This window comes from Equus przewalskii, chromosome 10 (genome assembly GCF_037783145.1).
Source record: "Equus przewalskii isolate Varuska chromosome 10, EquPr2, whole genome shotgun sequence".
Classification (NCBI taxonomy): domain Eukaryota; kingdom Metazoa; phylum Chordata; class Mammalia; order Perissodactyla; family Equidae; genus Equus; species Equus przewalskii.
This window is the reverse complement of record NC_091840.1, coordinates 21,956,166-21,977,065: the sequence shown is the minus strand read 5'-3', so window position 1 is coordinate 21,977,065 and position 20,900 is coordinate 21,956,166. Positions and strand designations below refer to the sequence as shown.

Here is a 20,900-nt window from a genome sequence, read left to right as displayed (position 1 = left end):
TGGAGCAGTGACATTGATAGACTTACCTCCTGGTCTTTACTCAGATGTCACCTTCTCAGTAGGTCTTTCCTGACCTATTTAAAATTGCAATTTATTCCCCACCCTCCACTCTATTCATGGTCTGTGCTTTGTTTTTTCTATAGCACTTACCACCTAACATACTATATTTATTATCTATTTATTTTGTTGTCTTTTTCTTCCCAACAGAATGAAAGCTCCCTGAGGGTGGGGACTTTTGACCTCTGGAAGAGTGCATGGTACATTCAGTTGTTCAATATTTGTGGAATGAATAAATGAATGGCTATCTCATTGTCCTCCCTTTGGTTTACTCCCCAAAATTTGCAAAATTAAGAAAGGAAGAAAAGAGGCAAAATATAACAGAGAAAAAAACCCTCTTCCCTTGTCCTGAAGAAATTAAGACTACAGAGTGAAATATTCAGCAACTGAGGCCAGCCTTGTGGCAGAGCAGTTAAGTTCGCACATTCTGTTTAGGAGGCCCGGGTTTTACAAGTTCAGGTTCCAGGTACGGACATGGCATTGCCTGTCAAACCATGCTGTGGTAGGCATCTCACATATAAGGTAGAGGAAGATGGGCACGGATGTTAGCTCAGGGCCAGACTTCCTCATCAAGAAGAGGAGGGTTGGCGGCAGATGTTAGCTCAGGGCTAATCTTCCTCAAAAAAAAAAAAAAAGAAAAAAGAAATATTCAGCAAGATGGATTCTACTTATGTGGGGTTGTTAGTTTGTTTTTTCCCCAAGCAAACATCAGAACGTATGATCTTGCATGTACATAGATATTTATGGGGACCACAGGACAGACTTTTGGAACAGTGATTATTCCTGGAAAATACGGGATACATCATTAATATGACTATTTAAATGATATGTAACTCTCAAGGTTGTTGGGAGCCTCACAGGGCCTAGCTGTAAACCCCGGAGATAGACTTAGACCCAAGGAGTTTAGTTTCCTTTCTGGCAGCAGGATCCAGGAACTGGCCTGCTTTCCTCTCTGGCACTACTCATACTTCCTTGAGCTTCTTCTTCCTCCCACACAGGGAAACCAAAACCAGTAGGTGACTCAGCTGAGATTCAAGTCCAGGTCTCTGATTTCTTTTCGTGGTACTGTGGGAAGAAGCTGAGGAGGGTGACAGAATTGGGGACAGAAAGAGAATCATGCCTGGGAAGGAAGAAGAAAAGGGAGAAAATGGGAAAGAAGAAAAAAGGAAAACCCACAGTCCTTGGACACCTGCTAGTCCCTGCATTGGCTCTAGGAGGTCTATGAACCCTTTAAAATTGTACACAATTTTTATGTGTACCCCTCCCATAGAGGGTTAGTACTTTAACAGGCTTTCGAAGAGCTCTTGCCTCAAAGATTTTGAACCAACCACTGAGCCAGGCAATTTTCTGTGGTATATTTTAAAGAAGCTTTTTGAAATGAATTTTTTTTTCTTAAAATAGAGAAAGGGAGGACAGAACTCTGCCTTGAGCCAAATAGCTTATGAAAGTCTGGTTGTAGGCAAAATGGTGAAATAGGCTGATTTTCTCAGCTGTTTCTGTGAACGCAGAACGTATGGGTATTCAGTTCTGTCGCTAGAAATAGTTGTGAAATATTGAAGCCGAGCAGATTTCCAGGACAGAGTGGATTCACAGTGTTTTGTAGAACTTGACGGAGTGTGGTTTGTTTTTACAGCCTCTGTGTTACCTTCAAAATACTTCGATGACTTGGAACATGAGCTTAGACACATGGTGTGGAAAAAGATGAAAGTAATTGAAAACAGGATAGTCCTGGAGAATCTGGGGTGTGACCTTTCACCCACAGATCTGATTTGCGAGTCCAGGGCAGGTGTCAGCCAACTCAAGCTACAGGTCAGATCTGGGCTGCCTCCTGTTTTTGTAGTTTCATTAGCCCACAGCCGTGGCGATTTATTTACGTATTATTTGTGTATTAGCTGCTTTCACCTACAAGGGCAGAGTAGTATATGTTGTTGCTACAGGGATCATATGGCCCCAAAAACCTAAAATATTTGCTATTTGGGCTTTTAGAGAAAAAGTTTGCCAACCCTAGTCTAGGGTCTAAGTGTGTGAGGGAAACTGGAAAAGGCCTGTCCTGATTTGCACATATACCTTAGTTCACAATATTTATTTGTAGTGTGGCCATAAATATTGTCAATCTGTGTGTACATGCTGGCCATAATTTGTAAACATAGAGCCAAATTCTGCCCTGTGCACAAACTTTCCTTTGATTTCATGTGTTCATGTGTGTGTGCATATTATTTAACTAAAATTTAATCTTGGCCTATGTCCCGTAATACATTTCCATTTGAAACTTTCAAATTAATTTAAGCATTTTTTGACTTTAGAGAAGATTTTTGTGCTTTAAAAACTAGCATGTTAGAACAATTTAAATTGGGTAACTCACTGGAAAAGAATAATTCTTCTGACAGCAACTGCAGAATTAAAAAATTCCCTTTACCTGTTGTGTTTTGACCTATTACTTAATCATTGTCAGCTACAGTTGTCCTCACAAATTCTTCTCTTGCAGTGACAATTTTCATCCACATAGTACTGTATATTTGAGTATTGCTCTGCCGAATATATTCACATGTATTTTATTTCAAACAACTCTGTGAGGTGGGTGGGGTAGGAATTATTACCAAGCACCACCTTTGCCTTTAAGTGTGAAAATTGAAGCCTAGGGAATTTAAGAGATTCCTTCCTGGTTACGTGGGTAATTAGTGACAGCTGCAGGGCTGAGATCCTACAATTGTTAGTCCTTGGAATTACTCTTTATTTTTGTATTTTGTCATGGAAGCATGCATTTGAACTATTCCAGAGAGACTGAAGAATGCTTTCTATTCATCCATAAAATAAGGATAATATTATGCATCTTGTAGGATGGTTGTAAGGATTAAAGATTATGTATGAGTATGCTGAGTACAGTGCCAGGAGCAGGGTAAGCATTTTGCAAATGGTGGCTACTGTTATTATACTTTCCCTAGGATTATGGGATTGTTTTTATGTTGATTTTTTATTAAAATATACCATTTATTAGAATATACCATTCTTAATTGTTTTTGTAAAAAAAAGTATAAAAACCATTATCTCTCCACTGTGGTTGCAGTTGTCCTGGTCCCCAAGTGAGCTAACCATTTTGGAACATTTAAACTCAGAACAATGTATCAAACTCAAATACAATGTAGCTTTAGAGTTCATGTTTCAAGTTTTTTTTATTGTAGTGGTATCATTTACTTTGGTAAATTCATATCCCCATTTAAAATGTCCCAAAGCAAAGAAAACTGTTATAAATTCAAGAACTGTATTTTAAAATGTACATGGTATGCACACAATAGCTGCATAGTGGAATTACTTAACAAGCAGGTACATTCATGATGCTCAGCACTAGGTTTTTAACACTGCATAAAGATTACACTAGATACATTGTTTTATTATGATTACTGTTGCTTCCTACAGTAACTTTAGTACAGTAGCTTATATGATTGCACTTTTCAAAGCTTTAATAAAGTTAGTAGCATTTAACTAATATTGAATGAAAACACTTTTACATAGAGGATGTATTTTAGGTCAGATGCTTATGCAAGTCTAAGCACTTAGCATGCTGCTATATCCTTGACAGAACAAAATCATCCCTTTCACTAAATAGAAAAAGCCAAGCTAAAAGGAATCCGAAGTAATTGAAAGAAAATCTAAAATTTTATATCCCTGTATTATGTTAAAGATTACTTAACATAATTTTCTTCTAGTTAAAATATGCAGTTTTCTTCTGGTTGAAATAAAGGAGAGAGAGAGATTGGGGGCAAAGGCTGTACTGAAATGTTAACATAGCTGTAGCCCTTTAGCTTGGAAAAAAAGTATGGTGAGTTGTACTCAACATTTTTTCTGCTTAGAAAAAAATTAATAGCTTATAAATTTCTAATGTTTTAAAACAGGTATTTATTATTTAAGGTCTTAAAATAAATCTACCTGTATTAAACAAATTAGGTTGTTTAAAAATCTTTGCAACAATACTTGACTTATTCACAAATATATTTTCTGTCCATATTTATTACAGTTTGAACAATTTAAAAACATAAATCTTGCAAATACTCTTGGCTTGGACAACAATACTGTTATCTTAATTCACACAAATGATTGCAAGAAATATTTGTAATACTTTATAGAATATCTTATCTAACGCTCACATCAAATACTCAAATTAATCACATTGAACTTTACAGATGGGAAAGTTGGGATGGTGAGAGGTGAGATAGCTCTGTTTTAGTAATTGTAGTAATTTCTTGTTTTGTGTGTGCAGCTGGCCTTCTGATTTTCTGTGGGGGAGGACACAACATTGAAACTTCTTTGAATAAAGTAAACTCTTCTGGAAGTCAGATAACGATTACAAAAACTTTCAGATGAAGATTAACTTAATCGTCAATTAGCCCTGGGGCATACTCTATAGTTTGCTCAGAACTGCTCGTGGAAACTTATTTTTCTAAGTGTGCCAATGATTGTCTCAAAGGAAAAATTTTGGTTAAGTAAATAGTGAGTCCTATTTAAAAGTTTGTTTCTAATTGCTTTCTTTTTTAAGTAGAAAAATCTTTTGAGATAGAACCAGTCATCAGATAATGATGAATAACTCAGTATGATTCTTAAGATAATACAATCATATTTAAACAAACTTCCCTTTTCCTTAGAGTATTCAGCCATAGAGTGAAATTTCAAAGACTTTGCTAAGCCATCTTCATGTGTATAATCTCTGATAAAATTTCCAGGGAAAAAGAAGACTATTTGAAGAATGACTAAAATAGAAACTCTACTGAATTTCTGATTTTATTTTTAAGCTTCCCCTCTCCAAAAAATATACCCATAATTAGGTTCAGAGAAATTTTGTCCTTTACTTTTTTTTTTTCTGAAGAGAATCACACATAGATCATAACACACGTACTTAATAACTTACATTTTGGGACAGAAGGCAGTCAGCATGGCCCACCTTGGTCCATCCCAATGTCATTTTCAAATCAAGTCACATCCTGTCTTTGGGTTAGTTAGCTGCTGATGGAGGTTTGATAGAGGGGATACTGCATGATCTTCTCATGATAAGCCTGACTTCTATGTCTGGCAGATTATCCTGCTTAGTCTGTAAACACCCTTCGTCGGTGGCTGCTAAATGAAGGTCAAATCGAAGAGAAACAGATTTTTTCCTTAAGCGAGGGTTATCTTTAAAGAAGGAACCTTCCCATTCTTTGATAACTTCATCCACTTTCTCTGTCCTGAAATGATAAAATAAACTTTTCTATATGAAGAAGTATAGATATATTTTAAAAAATGTAATATGTATTCCATGTGAAAAAGAAATCAAGAAATTTGTATAATTTGTATTTTACATTTTAAATTATAACTTACATTTTGGAATTTATAGTTTACATACTTTAAAAGTCATGTGAATATAATTTCTAGGGAATTCAATGGAATTCTCATGGTTTGGTTATATTTTTAGAGAAACGGTGAATTAAGTACTCAATCCTTAGTTAAGTACTCCATCTGAGTTTTCATTTATATATATTTATTCACGTCAGATTAAAAACCATGGTATATTAAAATTATCTTTGGAAATATTCAAAGATTACTGAGATTACTCAATTGAAGTTAATTTCTTTGCATATGTTTATTATTATTTCTTGGTCAAAATTATTTTACTTACTGAATAGTACCATGAGCTTCAGTGCTTTCCTTCACGATATTTCCATTTAATATTGCCTGTTTGGTCACTGTTTCCACTTTTTCATTCTCATACTTTTGTGGGACTTTCGTTGAAAAAGATATTTCATTTATAATGGCTGTGAAAATGTTATTTATGAAGTATTAAATTACAGTGTGGAAGTGCTATTCACAGTCAACTTATGTCAAACTTTATTCAAATATTGCTTGGTTTTGCTACTTTAGAGTATTTAATTTATTCATAATCCCTATAAATGACATTTTACTTTTCAACTTAGTTTACTTATATCAGAAACTCACCTGAAGGTAAAACAAAACCAACTCTACTTGTGGTAGGTTTTTCTTCTTTTTTCTCACCTTGGATACAACCATAATATCTGAAATTGGAAAGAATTACATTATAGGAGCAACATTGTATTAGCATATAATTGAAACAAATGCTCACCAGTAAGAGAATGGATAAATTGTATGTTCATACATTGTATATTCAATGTATTAACTGTATATACAGTGTATATTCATACACTGTATATTAATACAATGGAAATACTATTTAGCAGTGAAAATAAATGAACTAAGTGTACACTGTATGTTTATGGATGAATCTTCCAAGTATAACATTGAGTGGACCAGAAAAAGATAAGTTGTTGCTAAGATTATAAAGGTTGGGGGCTGGCCCCGTGGCCGAGCGGTTAAGTTCGCGCGCTCCGCTGCAGGCGGCCCAGTGTTTCGTTGGTTCGAATCCTGGGCGCGGACATGACACTGCTCATCAAACCACGCTGAGGCAGCGTCCCACATGCCACAACTAGAAGGACCCACATCGAAGAATATACAACTATGTACCGGGGGGCTTTGGGGAGAAAAAGGAAAAAATAAAAAAATCTTTAAAAAAAAAAAAAAGATTATAAAGGTTAAAATAATATGCAAAACAATTTCATATTTTGCCTAGGGATATATACATATTAGTATAAAGGAATGTATGAGGCTAATAAGCATCAAATTTGGGAGCCAGATTAGACTGAGGGAGGAGGATGAGGTGGGGGTGATGTGGTTTAGGTGTCGGGGTAAGGGTGGGTGGGGGTGGGGTTGGGGGAGACTTCAACAACATTGTAACTGTTTCACTTCTTAAGCTGGGGGAGGTGCATACATGAGAGTTCACTATACTTTTTTTGATACTTTCTTGTATATCTTTTTTTTTTTAAGGTTGGCACCCGAGCTAACATCTGTTGCCAGTCTTTTTCTTTTCTTCTTCGTCTCCCCAAAGCCCCCCAGTACATAGTTGTATATTCTAGTTGTAGGCCCTTCTGGTTGTGCTATGTGGGGCACCGCCTGATGAGCAGTGCCATATCCACACCTGGATCTGAACTGGCAAAACCCTGGGCCGCCAAAGCAGAGTGCATAAACTTAACCACTTGGCCACGGGGCTGCCCCATGTATATCTTAAATATAGCATAACAAAATTTAAAAAAATACTGTTAAAGACCACTTTATCAACATCTTGAATGATTAAGCATTAAATAAAATTTACAACCATTTATTTTATTTAATAATAAATTATGTATATATTTACATAGCACTGTCTTAAGCACTTTACAAATGTTAATTCACTTAATCCTCACAGCAATCCTATGAGGTAGCTAACATTATTCCCATTTTATAGGTGAGAAAACTGAGGCTCAGAGAGGTTCGGTAACTTGCCTAGCACCACTCAGCTAGTAAGTGGTATATTTTGAATTTACGTTTTTCAAAGATTTAGTAAATGTCTTATTGTAGGTTAAAGTAGTTTCGTCTAATTTTATAGAGGTCTCAGAATTCTGAAGCAAGGAAGAATAAAGTTTTCTTTTTATGAGAACATGGAAAATTGGAGGTTGTGCTGTATTCAAAGCCATGTGACCTTCTAAGTGATTATGGATTATGAAATTTTGTGAATTAATAAGGATTCTTCTTTTGATACCTTTTGTTATCAGGACATCTGGAAGTCTTTTAAGTCACGTACTCCGAACAACACTGCTTTCCATGGTTGTAATATAATCACATTATTATTATTATTAATTACTATTTGTTTGATGTTTGATGTGTGGTGGGTGTGGGCTCTTGGGTGGGGGCGGGGACGTAGTAATAGTATGTGAATTTTCCAAGCTTTCTTTGTGTGTGGTCCATAGAAGGCACTGACTAATTCTAAAAGAGATGAATGGCAAGGGAAGTGAGAAAGTTAAGAAAGGTCATTTTTGTAGCAATTGAGAATTGTTACATTTTGTTCCAGGCTCAGTGTGCTCTTTGTTGTAGCTAATGTCCCTGACTTCGGTTGTTATGTTCATAATTTGGGGAGGCTGATAATAGTTCTTCCACATATTCTTTGCAATGGCTACTAATCCTACTTTGTTGTAGGCGGTCAATGAGTATGCCGTGGTGATGATGGGTTTTTAAGATTTAATTTCTCTGACTACATCAATGACGTCAGTGGTGCTGTATTTCTGGCCACTTGTTATTAACCATATGGAATTAGGTACCTGATTTCTTCCTTTTCTAGGAGGCGGCGATAAGTTGCTATTTCTTGTTCTAGCCTCATCTTTGTGTTGAGAAGCATCTCATGCTCTTGAAGCTGCTTTTCGATGCCACGCCTTACTTCCTGTAGCTCTTTTTCTAGTCTTTCAATCACGGCCTCTAAGTCTTGCAGCTGCGTCTGGTAATGTTGCTCGCTGGCGTGTAGGGAGTGTTCAAGGCCCCTTTCCTGTTTTATATAGATCTTCATCAGTGAAACAAAATGTGTTTCTGAAATCTGATTTGCAATGTCTTCATCCTGTTGTGTTCTTTCTTAAAAAGGTTGCAATAATTGTATAACACTTAGGCAAGGGGTTTTTCTTACAGCTTTATGAATAACCCAAGTTAAAAAAAGTTATTTATGTTTTATACATGTAGCTAGAGAGCTTACTATTTCAAAGGACTAGTGTGATAATTCTTATGGCAAAAAAAAATTCTTCAGTGTGAACTTGTTGTATCACTCTGATTTACAGTCATCCCTCGGTATCCACAGGGGATTGGTTCCAGGACCCCCCAGGGAGACCCAAATCCAAGGATGCTCAAGTCCCTTAGATGGCCTGTCTTACCCAGGGATTCCACCTCTATGGTGATGGAGGGCCGACTGTATTTGATTTTTTAAATATTGAAAGTATAGAATATTGAATATCAAAGCCAGAGCAGACTGCTTGTAAAAGACATTTTAGGAAAGTGTTTAAATATTTTTCTATTAGAAGTCTCAATCTCACTGTTATGACTTTGGTTAATGACAAAGGCTCTATTCCCCTACTCCAACAATTTGAGAACCCCAGCCTGATCAGGAAAGATTACTTCATTTTTATAGGCATGAGCTAAACCTTGAATGAATTGATAATAGCCCTTGTCATGATGGAGGCAGGGGTGGAGGGGCGGGTAGATGAACTAGGACCAGGGATAGAATTCAGTGGCCTTGATTTTTAGCTTCTCACTGTAAAGTAATGGACATGATTCCTTTCCCTCTCTTAATCAGGTGACATCTGGGGACTCAATGGGCCGGTCACTTTTGAGATCATTCTCACCACAGCATGGAGAGATTCAATTTCCACTTGCAGGTGGTACCACTGGCGACGGGCTTCCTTGAGTTCTGCTTGAGCAGCCTTTAAAGCCTCTTCATCTTTGTCCATTTTTTTGCTTATATCTTCTTCTAGCTAGAAGAAGGCCAATAACAACAATAACAAAAAAACAAAGAGCGCTCTTGAAAATGAGACATTTAAAGCAAATATAGAAAAATAATATAAGAAGTGAATCATTTTTTTCTTCAAATTGTTAGATTACAAGTGTATTCTAGTGCTTAGTTACTAATATGTGAGCAAGTCTGTCTCAGTTTTCTCAGATGTAAAATGAACCTCAAAAGTCCTTTCCGACCATGACAGTCTATGAAATGCAGAAAAACACATCTGTTTGAATGAAAAGTAACAGTTTGCAGGACGTAAGTTTGAGACCTCTGATTCTTAACTTTCCATTATTTATGATATCATTAAGGAAGACAAATTGAAAATTTGCTACTATTTCCCTCCCATATTTTCCTGTAGGTTGCTTTATAAAAAGCAGCTATAAATCCTAAACTGATCAATTCTGGGACTGGGTGTATGGACAAGGAGTAAATACTGCTGGAAAGTATATTATGAATAATTTAGAGAATTAAGGCATTAGAGGTTCTAAAATAGACTTCAGTATTAAGAAAACCCATTGTTGATTTACCTTTATAAAAAATGTTCTTTTTAGAAGGAATGTTAATCTTGGCTATCTAGGGTAGTAGCAAAAATGACATCTTTAAAGATTGTTTTCTAAATGTCCTCATATTAAATAACAAGAGGAATATTGTTTCATCTGTAAATGTTTTTATGCTGATGTTGGAATTAAATTGTCTTTTGACAGAACTCTTAACATTTGGCCCCAAGAGCAATAGGAGCAATGCGTGGAATTGACTGTAGTATTTTGAAGCAAAATGACAACTTTTTACAAAAATGAGTTTTAAAATAAAAAAATTAATTTGATGATACAATAGATTTTTTTAAAAGGATACGTTGGAGTCAGTGAAAGTCTATGAATACAGTTTAGGGCAAGGTATTAGAGAACAAAATTCCCATGTTCTTTTGGTTTATTGTGTCACTTGTTCTTAGCGTCACTTGGTAAAGGCAAGCAGAAGCACATATCAGAGCAATGACAGAAGAGAATGTCAGGAATTTAGGAAATAGCAGAGCATAAAAATGCTGATATCTACTGGTCTTTTGATTTTGAGTGTGGAACCACAGCAAGGTTGTGTGGTAGCTGGATTCCAAAGATGGCCTCCAATGAACCACATCTCCCAAAATTCATGTACTTGTTTGGTCCCCTTCCACAGTGAATCTGGGCTGCCCTGCATCTTGCTTTAGCCAGTAGAATGTGGCAGAAGTGCCAGTTTTAGGCCTAAACCATAGGAAGTCCTGGACAACTTCCACTTCTTTGCTTTTGGGAGCCCTGATCCAACATACAAGAAGTCTGGATACCCAGTGGGAGAGATCATATAGAGAGGCCAGAGGGAGAGAGACCGTGAGGCCACATGCAGAAAGAGAGAAACAGGCCTCGTTGTCTCAGCTGAGCCAGACTTCCAGAAATCTCCTGCCAGGGTGCCAGACACATGAGTGAGCCACCTTGGCTGTCCCAGCTAGGTTTTGCCCCAAGATGACTGCAGTCCAGCCAATGTCATATGTCCCAGAAGAATCACCCCCACTGAACCCAGTCAACCCACAAAATCATGGCGGGGATACAATGGCTGTTTTAAGCCACTAAGTTTTGGGGTGGTTTGTTCTACAGAAAAAGTAACTAAAATAGCTTATGTTTCCTTATTTTGTAGCAATTAATGAGGCTTTCTTGAATTTATTCCAGCTGACTTCCTGACTTCTTTAAAGAAAATCCCCTAAAGTAGGTTTATGTTAAAATGACTCTGAACGAAACTTACTGTAGTCTTGCTTTTTCACTTTAATTTATTCATTTCAGCATTGTGACTTGTAAACTAAATAACTTTTATTTTTACTGTTGCAAAAGAAAATGTTTTTTGGTTTATAATTTTCAGAAATTGTCATCTATTAATTTTTTTTTCTGTAAAAGGTAAGTGAACTATTCTGACACTTAAATCAAATATCCCAGTGATTTTGCTTAATCTAGGATACTGACCATTCTTTATGAAGACTGAAAATGTTACCCAAAGGTGAAATTTATAATGTTACTAAAGGTGAATTGTTAACGGAATGAAGACCTATGATTTCCCAGCAATATCTTTTTTCCTTTTAGTTATATTCTCTAGTAAACTCTTTGCTCTGTCTGGGTACTTGGAATAGAATTTGAACTCAGATATAATAGGTAAACTAAAAAAAAAATCCCTGAAATTCTGAATCTTTGTTTCTAAAATATTTGTTTGTACATTTGTTTAAAGATTAGAGACCTTAATTAATTGCTAAAGGTGATTTTCACTTTAAAACAAAGTAAGTCTATGAAATCAGGAGTTAGCCCTTATTTACCTGGGCACTCTCTTTTTTCAATACTTAAATATTGCATGCTTAGTATTGGAAATAAACATTTCTCATCTTATAGTACAAAAGCAAAAATCTATAATCTAAGTAGAGAGTCATTATCAATTTGGGGAATTTTGATCATTCCAATTTATATCATTGTTCCTAAATGCTATGTTCACATACTCAGATGATTTCTATTTATAACAATCTGGTATAAAACTGAACTCATTACAAAGATGATGGAAACCTTTTAGACCTATTTTACTTAGTTTTTTCTCTACAAAGTGTGCAAGCTAATAAATCTTACCATAAAGCTTGTCATTTTAAACATGTTATTTACGTAATCTCTATAAATAACTCCGTAATATCTTTGAAGGGTATTTGAAATGCTTCCTTCCTGAAGGATGTCTAAAAGAGGTTAGAGTGAACCATTTTATTGTATGTTGACCCCATGTTTTGTTAATGATAGTCACCTCATAATTTACATAAAAACCAAATGCATCAATCGACATTTATCTGCTGCTAGTTTGACAGTATAATCACAGCATTTTCCCCTGTAGCCCCAGTCACACTGCAGTAACAGCTAAATTCCTTCCCCAGTATATGCTGCATTGAAAAGGAAATACTGTACCTCAGAGAGGCCGGGGCAGGAATTGGATAGACATGGATTGTCTCCTTATCCTGGAAGGTGCCTGTCTATGAAATCATTACCTGGATCCTTGTTGAGAGCACGGTCTCTATCTGATTTCTGGTGAGGAGCTTTTCATAGTGTGCCCTGATCTCATTGAGTAGCTGGGACAGCTCCATTCTGTTCCCATCCTCCACCTTGGCTAACTGAACCTTATCGATAGGCTGAGTCGCTGCGGCAGAGCCTGCTTTGTCTGCGTCGCCAGCGGAGACAGCCTGTGGAGCCTTAAAGACGCAGAGCTCCTTTTTCAGAAGCCACGGATATTCCCGTGTTTCTAATCAATTATTCAAATAATAGGTAAACCCTTTTCTCCTATTGTTTTTGGTATCGTAGAAATGTCAGACTCTCCATAAAGGAACAGGAAAACGAAAACATCCTCAGTATTTCTAAATTGGTTCTTTGTAAAACTGAGCACTTTTGGGGGAAAAATTAATTCATCTTGTAGAAAGGAAATGGGGCATAACAAGGAAAATTATATTTTGTTTTCTGAAGATATTGCGTGGAATAAATCTGGGCCCACAACATGATAGCTAAACTGTTCTTTTACAATTTTTCTCACCATTTGGATTATTTAAACAGAAATCCTAAGGGAGGGGCATTAGAATATGTTGTAAATATTGAATATTCTGACAGTTATGGGAAAAAGCTACCATCAGATTAAGTTGACAGTTGTCATTGGCCACAGCACTGTTTGACTGTATTTCTCTCAAATGCGTATAGTGTGGCTCCTGGCCAGCTCCTGGCCTGACAGCAGGGCTTGACGTACTGAGGTGAATTCCTGAAGGCATATTATAGGTGAAGCTATAGCTAGAGATAAATGCTAATAGAGTATGAGAGCTGAGAGTTAAAATTTCCCGCGTTTTAATAAGGTTGAAGAAATGGAACCAGATGGTCCCTGCACAGGGTGTATTCACCGCGGTAAGATTTATCGTGGGGTTGCTCCCTCATTAGTAAACATATGGTTAATGACAACTCACACTTGTAAATATAACATTTGTGCAGCTCTTCTAACTTTAAAAAGCACCTTTACATCTGTCATTCCGTCCAGTCTTCACAATCCCTGTCATTTTGTAATCTGTAAAGATGCCAAACCTGAGGCAGGAGAGGTTAAGGCGTCTTGCCCAAGGTCATATGGCAATGTAATGGCATCCTTGGGATTAGAACTTTGCTTGTTTCTCTGTATTTCATATATTGCCCTGTCTGCCTCTGCGTTCTCTCTCTCCTAACCTAAATTCCTTGCTTAATCTGGCAATCTAGTTGCCAGGTGTGACTGAAATATTTTCGAGAATAGATCTATCATTGTTATTTGTAGAGTGACTTGGCTGAGATTGTATCTAGAGCGTAGTTCAGGAAATAATCAATCTTTGGCTCTAGCACTCACAGGGCCTTTGAATGTGCATCGTCCTCCTTTAATTTCTGAATTAATTCACTGCTGGCCAGCCCAGTCTGTGCCGGGCATTCCCGTAGCTTCAGAAATCTTAGCAATGCAAATAAGGAAGGATGTCATTCTTATAGGGATCATCTTGAATCCACTCTAGTTATTAGAAAAAGAAATCACTTGAAAATGTTGTACTTTATTAATAGGAACAAATTCATTGTAACACACATCACAACTCCCAAAATGCTGAGGTTGAGGACACCATCTCTAGGGACATTCATGAGAGTGAGTCCCCAGGTCCTTGGGAATTAGAATTCAAGACCGAAGGCCATTCATTCATTCATTCATTCGGTTATTTGAGGGCTACTGTCTGCACAGCAGTGTGCTGGGTGCAGATAAAGTGCTAGAGGAGTTCTGAAGAGGAGAGGTGACCTCCTAGGGCATGTGGTGGGAAGAAAAGATGCAGAAGGCATTATAGAAGCAACAGTAAAAAAAAAGAAAAAAAAAATGGCTCAGGCCCAGATCATGGGAAGGCAGGCTATGAAGGCTGGATTTTATTTGGTAGGTAATGGAGAGTCATTGCTGGTTTATGACATGAGGAGTCATAATGGTCACATGGTCAGATTAATTTGGGAATAGTGTGAAAGATTTCAGAGTAAGGACACTAATTACAGAACCGCTGTTCGTGAAAAGAAACATAAAACTATTTTTGAAGTTCAGAGTGAGAGATCGTGGGAAAGTGAATTTGAGTAATGCCATGGGAACTGAGCAGAGGGAGCATGCATGAAATCAGAAAGTTTTAGCAAGTGGCAACTGATTATGAAGGGAAAGGGTGGAGAGGTCAGAGATGACTCAGATTTACACTCTCTGCAGCTAGGACATCTGCGGTTCCATGATCAGAACAGGGAAGGGAGGAAGATAATTAGATTAAGTCCAGACCCTTAAAGCCACATGATGTAGTGGGAAGGACCTGGGTTCAAGCCTCTGCCTACCAATTACTGGCAAAGTGAGCTTGGGGAGTGCACTGATGCTCTTTGAACTTCAACTTCCTCATCTGTAAAATGAAATTAATGATGCATGCCTCATACCACTACCACTGTCATTGGTGGTTACCATTATCACCATTCTCATTTTGTAGATAAGGATACAGAAGTACAACAAAGTGCAGAGCCAAGATTCAAAGCCAGGCAGTCTGACTCCAGAGCCTACCCTTCAGAGCATACCTAATTTGAAACTTCTTAGTAATCAGAAGTAGAACACTTGGCACATAATAGAGGTCTTCAAATCCCTGCTACTTAGAGTGGGAACTTGTTAGAAATGCAGATTCCCAGGCCCCGCCCCGGACCTGTTAGATCAGCAGCTGCACTTTAACAAGATCTCTAAGTGATTTGGGTGCACACTAAAGTTTGAGAAGTGCCAGTTTAAATCACTGGTTCTCACACTTGTTTGCACATTGAAATCACTTAGAGAACTTTAAAAACTAGTGATGCCCCCCCCCCCCCCCATATTCTGATTTAATTAGCTCGGGATGTTGCCTGGGCATCAGAATTTTAAAAACTTCCTGGGTGAGACTAATATGCAGCAAAGTCTAAGAATCACTGTTATAAACGTTGTTTCCTTCCGCTCATTTCCCTCTCATGCTTCACCCAGAGGAGGTGGGTTGTTAAGTGTGAAGTAAGACTCCCAAATTTAAACTCTGGCAAGTCCATAGCCTCAGGTAGAGAAGACATATACATTGCTTGATTTTTCTTTAACAAATCAATCTTTATTCTGGGCTCCCATTCCGTAGAGGATGTATAATTAAATCTCCTCAATGGGACTTCCTGCCTTTTCTCCAAAGTGATGCATCTAAGTTTTGGGGACCCTCTGTAGTTGTGACTAGGGGGCCTGTATCGTCCTTGATGGATCTGTCCAAGTCTGTGTTCACTAAGTCAATTATTATTCTTCCCACTTGTCCCATTCTCATTGTTGGGGAAACAATTAAAAACAAAATCTCCCAACCGGGAAATCCTCTCCATAAAGGTAGCAGAGAAACAAAACACTTTTATAATTAAATAAACATTAAACCAGAATGCGATGCACATCACAGGCAATCCGCTAAGAGATTGCAAAGACAGAAAGAAATCTCACCCTTTTATACAGCCAAGCAGACAGAACCCATTACATCCCTGTTCTCAAGATAAATGGTAACTAGTCCTCAAGTAAGAGAACTTGACAGCACCATTTGTCATGCAGAGTTCATCCTAACTTTCCCTGGTAATTGGGGTCACTGTCTGTGTTAGCTAACGGGCTTCATATAAAGGGAAACAACACTTTATAATGGGAGGTAGGTTTGGAGAGAGTCTCCTACCTTCCCACAGGAACTGGGAGACCCGGGCGCTATTTTCCTCTGATGTTGACATTCCAAAGATATGGTTCCTAGGTCCTTGAGAAAGACATTCCTGGGTTGTAAAGCTGGCCAAAGGCTTACTTAGCTTTTAAAAAGATTTACTTATATTTTAAAGAGACAGAGAAAGAATTTACAATTACGAGGTTTCTAAAGTAAAAGCTCTAAGAAAAGGGACTGGGAGGGTTGTCTCTTCTCTTAGTTCAACAGGGAGAATTAAGCCTATTTGTTTAAGCTTGTGTTTGGCCTTACGGCATCCAGATGCTCTCTTCCATACTTCTTTCCACACTCAAAGGCTTGAGAATCACTGTGATGCTTCCGTGTGCCAGTGGCATGGAAATGCTAGGTAGATTGTTTGTGGCTCCATCTGCCCAGACACACTGCGCAACCGTAATCTATTTGGCTCTTGTCCCTTTCCTGGGGCCACAATCCAAAAACCAGGGCGCAGTGCTCCTGAGCAGTCAGGTCCCCAACTAACCTCCTGTTGACTCAGAAGCATGGCCTGGGGCTCCTCTCTCAAGGACCCTCCGCTGCCTCTGTCTCACCACTTCTTTCTCCCCTCTCCCTTCAGTCAAGGGAAGCTCTTCTGTTCGTCAGGGTTCTATTCTACAATGCAAGCCCTGAGACCTGTCTGCCTTGTTTATGGCTCTGTCACCACTGTCTAGCTCTGTGCCTGGCACGGACATGGCAGACAATAAACATGTGCAGATGGAATGATGTTTCTTCTGAATGTTTTGCCTGGGCCCTGAGTCCTCCTCATTCTAAGACCAAGGACTTGGTTTTTGTTTCACTCTCCCCTCAGGCGATGAACCCAGAGTGACCTATTTGCTTGAAGGAGGTGAGGGGCAGGGAGTGAAGTACTAGGAGACAGATAAGTTCCGTAGTTCAAAAACCTCACGCTGTCCCCATTTTCAGTGTTTATACATCCAAGCAAGTCAGGCATGCACACATCCTCCATCTTGGTAGATTTTGGGGACTTTGGTATTAACCTTTGACATAAATAACATCTTTTCTAATCAGCTTGTACTTAAGATTGGCTTGCTGCTTTAAGGAGGGAAACAAATTTTGAAAGGAAAAGAATGGGCTCAATTATTTTTATGCAATGCGTGTGGACACATATGTATGCACTTTTTATGCAATGCACTTGGGCAACCTTTAAAATTCCTAATTTTATTGTATACAAGGGTCACATCTTAACCCATTTAATGTTCTCCTGTCCTACACATAAATATTGTGATTAAGTTTTATTCTAAAAAACATACCAGATACAACTGATGGCAACACAATTTTCTATTAAATGGCTTTCTCGTCCAGGCAGTTGTAAATAGGAATCTCTTTTCTTTGGACAGATGTATCAGTCCAACTGATTTTTTGATTTGGGGGATAATTCGTAGAGCTGGGGTATTATTTTGTTTATTAGGTGTAATTTCTTTAGCAGCTTAGGATATTGTGAGTCTGTCTTTTTAATCAGTCATGCATTTTAATAGGATTATAGATGCATAATTAGTCAGCAAATAAAGATGGATCTTTTTTTGTACTTAAAAAAATTGTTGTAAGTGACAGGCCTTTATTTTCCTGGTTTGTCTCCTTTTAGTTGTATTGTTGATTTTTCTACTTATAGGAGCATGCCGGCACATGGTATGGTTTAATCTTGTGTTTCATGTATCAGGTAAGCATATAATTAGGCAGAGATTTGTGTTGGAACGTGTTTGTCAGCATTTTTCAGCACGTTCCAAGGAGCATGAGTAATGCTCACATGCGTTTCCATGTGTCCTGCACACACATTTCAGATGGAGTGATGAAGCAGGGTATAGTACGCACGCAGGCTCACGTGTTCATGGTGGATACTGAATTCATTCTTTGCTGCTGTAACTCAAGAGTAAAAGGCAGAGTTATTTCTCTAAACAAGGACTTTGCCTTTGTGTCCTATTTTCTCTGGCATCTTTCGCAGCGCTTCCCCTTTCTACCTTGTTCACAGCAGCCCAACACACAGATGTTTCAGGCTCAAAAAGTAGCGTGAGTAGAGGGTGAGGACATTTTAGGATCAATTACTCTGTACAGTTTCGGTGTGTTACAAATACAATTCATGTTGTTATATTGTTACCTTTGCAGACTCTAAGCACTGAACAAAACTATTCAGCAATTCAATTTCCTTTTCTCCGTCTCCCTTTTTGTCTGAAGGTGCCTTAATTAAGTCCCAACCTTTGAAGTTGTGGTTCTTAGGCTAAAACTGTGCACCCACCCACCGCTTGACTTACAATATTCGCCTTTCTTTTCTGATCCTAGGAAGAGAAGGCTTTGTTGGGTCCTAAATACAACTCCCTCACCAGTTTGGCAGGTGTTTCCTTCACTTCCCTTCCTATCTTCGAAAGACTGATTTTTCTAAATCTTCTGTCTCTAGCTGATGACCTTGTCCCTGCTGCCTTCTGTTAAGTGTCCTGGAGAGTCCAGTCTTAGTTTATTCTAGACAATTGAATCCCTTGCCTTGTAGTCATCTTTTCCTGGCTTTTATCTTTGTTGTCTTCTTTTTCTCTGTCTTCCAAAAATTTTTTATTTTGTGTAAAAATTTTTTACTTAGGCCATTCTCACAGGCTTTTTGCCTTGCACAGCACATTTTAGCATCCTGACAGGTATTCCCCAAATTTTCCTAAAGGTCCCTTAATCCTGCTCAACTCTTCCCCTGAATGCAGCTGTGAATATTCTTCTCTTCAGCTTCGTCCATGTTTCTGTTTATAGTATTCTGTCACTATTATTCAGTGGTTAATAATACATATGTGTTTATTCATTGAAGGGCCTTTTTCATTTTTAATTACACTTTGTTTTCAGATAATTGTAGATTGAGTTGTAAGAAATAGTACAGAGAAATCCCACATTCACTTCGCTGAGTTCTCCCAATCGTAACATCTTATAAAACTAAGGGACAATATTACAACCAGGATGTTGACATTGATACAGTCAAGATACAGAACATTTCCATCACCATAAGGTTCTCTGCAGTTGTCTAGGGATTTTTCTGAGTGTTGGCTCTGGGTGGTATTCTGGGTACCCTGAAGGATGCAGAAAGGAACCGGATACTGATACTGTCAAAATTGTTTCAATTCGAGGTAATAAGTGGGGAGTGCTACAGAGAGGCACCTCCAAAGATGGAGTAATTACTTTTTTTTTCAATTATTTTATTGAGGTCATATTGGTTTATAACATTTTGTAATTTCAGATGTACGTTATTATATATCACTTTCAGTCTAGACTGCATCGTGCTCACCACCAATACCCTAGTTTTTATCTATCACCATACATATGTGCCCCTTTACCCCTTTTGCTCACCCCTGCCCCTTCCCCTCTGGTAACTACTAATCTGTTCTCTTTATCCATGTATTTGTTTATCTTCAACCTATGAGTGAAATCATATGATGTTTGTCTTTCTCTGGCTTATTTTACTTAACATAATACCCTCAAAGTCCATGTTGTTGCAAATGGGATGTTTTTGTCTTTTTTGTGGCTGAATAGTATTCCATTGTATATATATATACACCACATCTTCTTTATCCAATCATCAGTTGGTGGGCACTTGGATTGCTTCCACATCTTGGCTATTGTGAATAATGTTGCAATGAACATAGAGGTGCATAAGTCTCTTTGAATTGTTGATTTCATGCTCTTTGGATAAATAACCCAGTAGTAGGATAGTGGGATTGTATGGTATTTCTTCTTCTATTTTTAATGTTTTGAGAAATCTCCATACTGTGGTCCGTAGGGGCTGCACCAGTTTGCATTCCCACCAGCAGTATATGAGAATTCCCTTTTCTCCACATCCTCTCCAACATTTGTTATTTTTTTTGTCTTGGTAATTATAGCCATTCTGACAGGTGAAAGGTAATATCTCATTGTAGTTTTGATTTACATTTCCCTAATAATCAGTGATGTTGAACATCTTTTCATGTGCCTGTTGGTCATCTATATATCTTCTTTGGAAAAATGTCTGTTCGTATCGTCTGCCCATTTTTTGATCGAGTTGTTTGGTTTTTTGTTGAGTTGTATGAGTTCTTTATATATGTTGGAGATTAACCCCTTGTCAGATATACGACTTGCAAATATTTTCTCCCAGTTGGTGGGTTGTCTTTTTATTTTGTTCATGGTGTCCTTTGCCTTGCAGAAGCCTTTTAGTCTGATGTAGTCTCATTTGTTTATTTTTTCTTTTGTTTTCCTTGCCTGAGTAGACACAGTATTTGAAAAGATGCTGCTAAGACCGATGTCAAAGAGTGTATTGCCTATATTTTCTTCTAGGAGTTTTATGGTTTTAGGTCTTACATTCAAGTCTTTGATCCATTTTGAGTTAATGTTTGTGTATAGTGTAAGATAGTAATCTACTTTCATTCTTTTGTGTGTGGCTGTCCAGTTTTCCCAACACCATTTATTGAAAAGACTTTTCTTTCTCCATTGTATGTTCTTGGCTCCTTTATTGAAGATTAGCTGTCTGTAGATGTGTGGTTTTATTTCTGGGCTTTCAATTCTGTTCCGTTGATCTATGTGTCTGTTTTCGTACCAGTACTATGCTGTTTTGATTACTATACCTTTGTAATGTATTTTGAAGTCAGTGATTGTGATGCCTGCAGCTTTGTTCTTTTTTCTCAGGGTTGCTTTGGCTGTTTGGGGTCTTTTGGTGTTCCATATAAATTTTAG

The 20,900-nt window shown here is 37.8% G+C and overlaps 1 protein-coding gene across 8 annotated transcripts; it reads right to left on the bottom strand.

Annotated features, from left to right (window-relative positions):
• Positions 1 to 3,208: 3,208 nt before the first annotated feature.
• KRT222 (keratin 222) lies at positions 3,209 to 12,683 on the bottom strand. 8 transcript variants are annotated; one of them, XM_008518932.2, is made up of 6 exons: positions 12,480 to 12,683; positions 9,294 to 9,422; positions 8,229 to 8,449; positions 6,019 to 6,095; positions 5,702 to 5,837; positions 3,209 to 5,270 (listed from the first exon to the last, which is right to left on the bottom strand). In XM_008518932.2, the coding sequence occupies exons 1-6, from the start codon at positions 12,573 to 12,575 to the stop codon at positions 5,042 to 5,044; spliced, it is 888 nt and encodes a 295-aa protein (XP_008517154.1). In that variant the 5' UTR covers positions 12,576 to 12,683; the 3' UTR covers positions 3,209 to 5,041. The 8 variants fall into 8 exon arrangements, with proteins under 8 accessions (XP_008517154.1, XP_070418114.1, XP_008517155.1 ...); XM_070562013.1 differs by having other exon boundaries at positions 8,229 to 8,464; positions 12,480 to 12,666; XM_008518933.2 differs by having other exon boundaries at positions 12,400 to 12,651.
• Between the last annotated feature and the right edge of the window lie 8,217 nt (positions 12,684 to 20,900).

What these genes read in the sequence shown, in the direction of transcription:
- KRT222 (XM_070562013.1), bottom strand. Translation starts at nt 12,575, where the DNA reads ATGGAGCTGTCCCAGCTACTCAATGAGATCAGGGCACACTATGAAAAG. An exon ending in TTGAATCTCTCCATGCTGTG is followed by an intron (nt 8,465 to 9,293) that starts GTGAGAATGATC and finishes TCACTGATGAAG; the next exon opens with ATCTATATAAAACAGGAAAG. An exon ending in GAAGCTCATGGTACTATTCA is followed by an intron (nt 5,271 to 5,701) that starts GTAAGTAAAATA and finishes TTATCATTTCAG; the next exon opens with GACAGAGAAAGTGGATGAAG.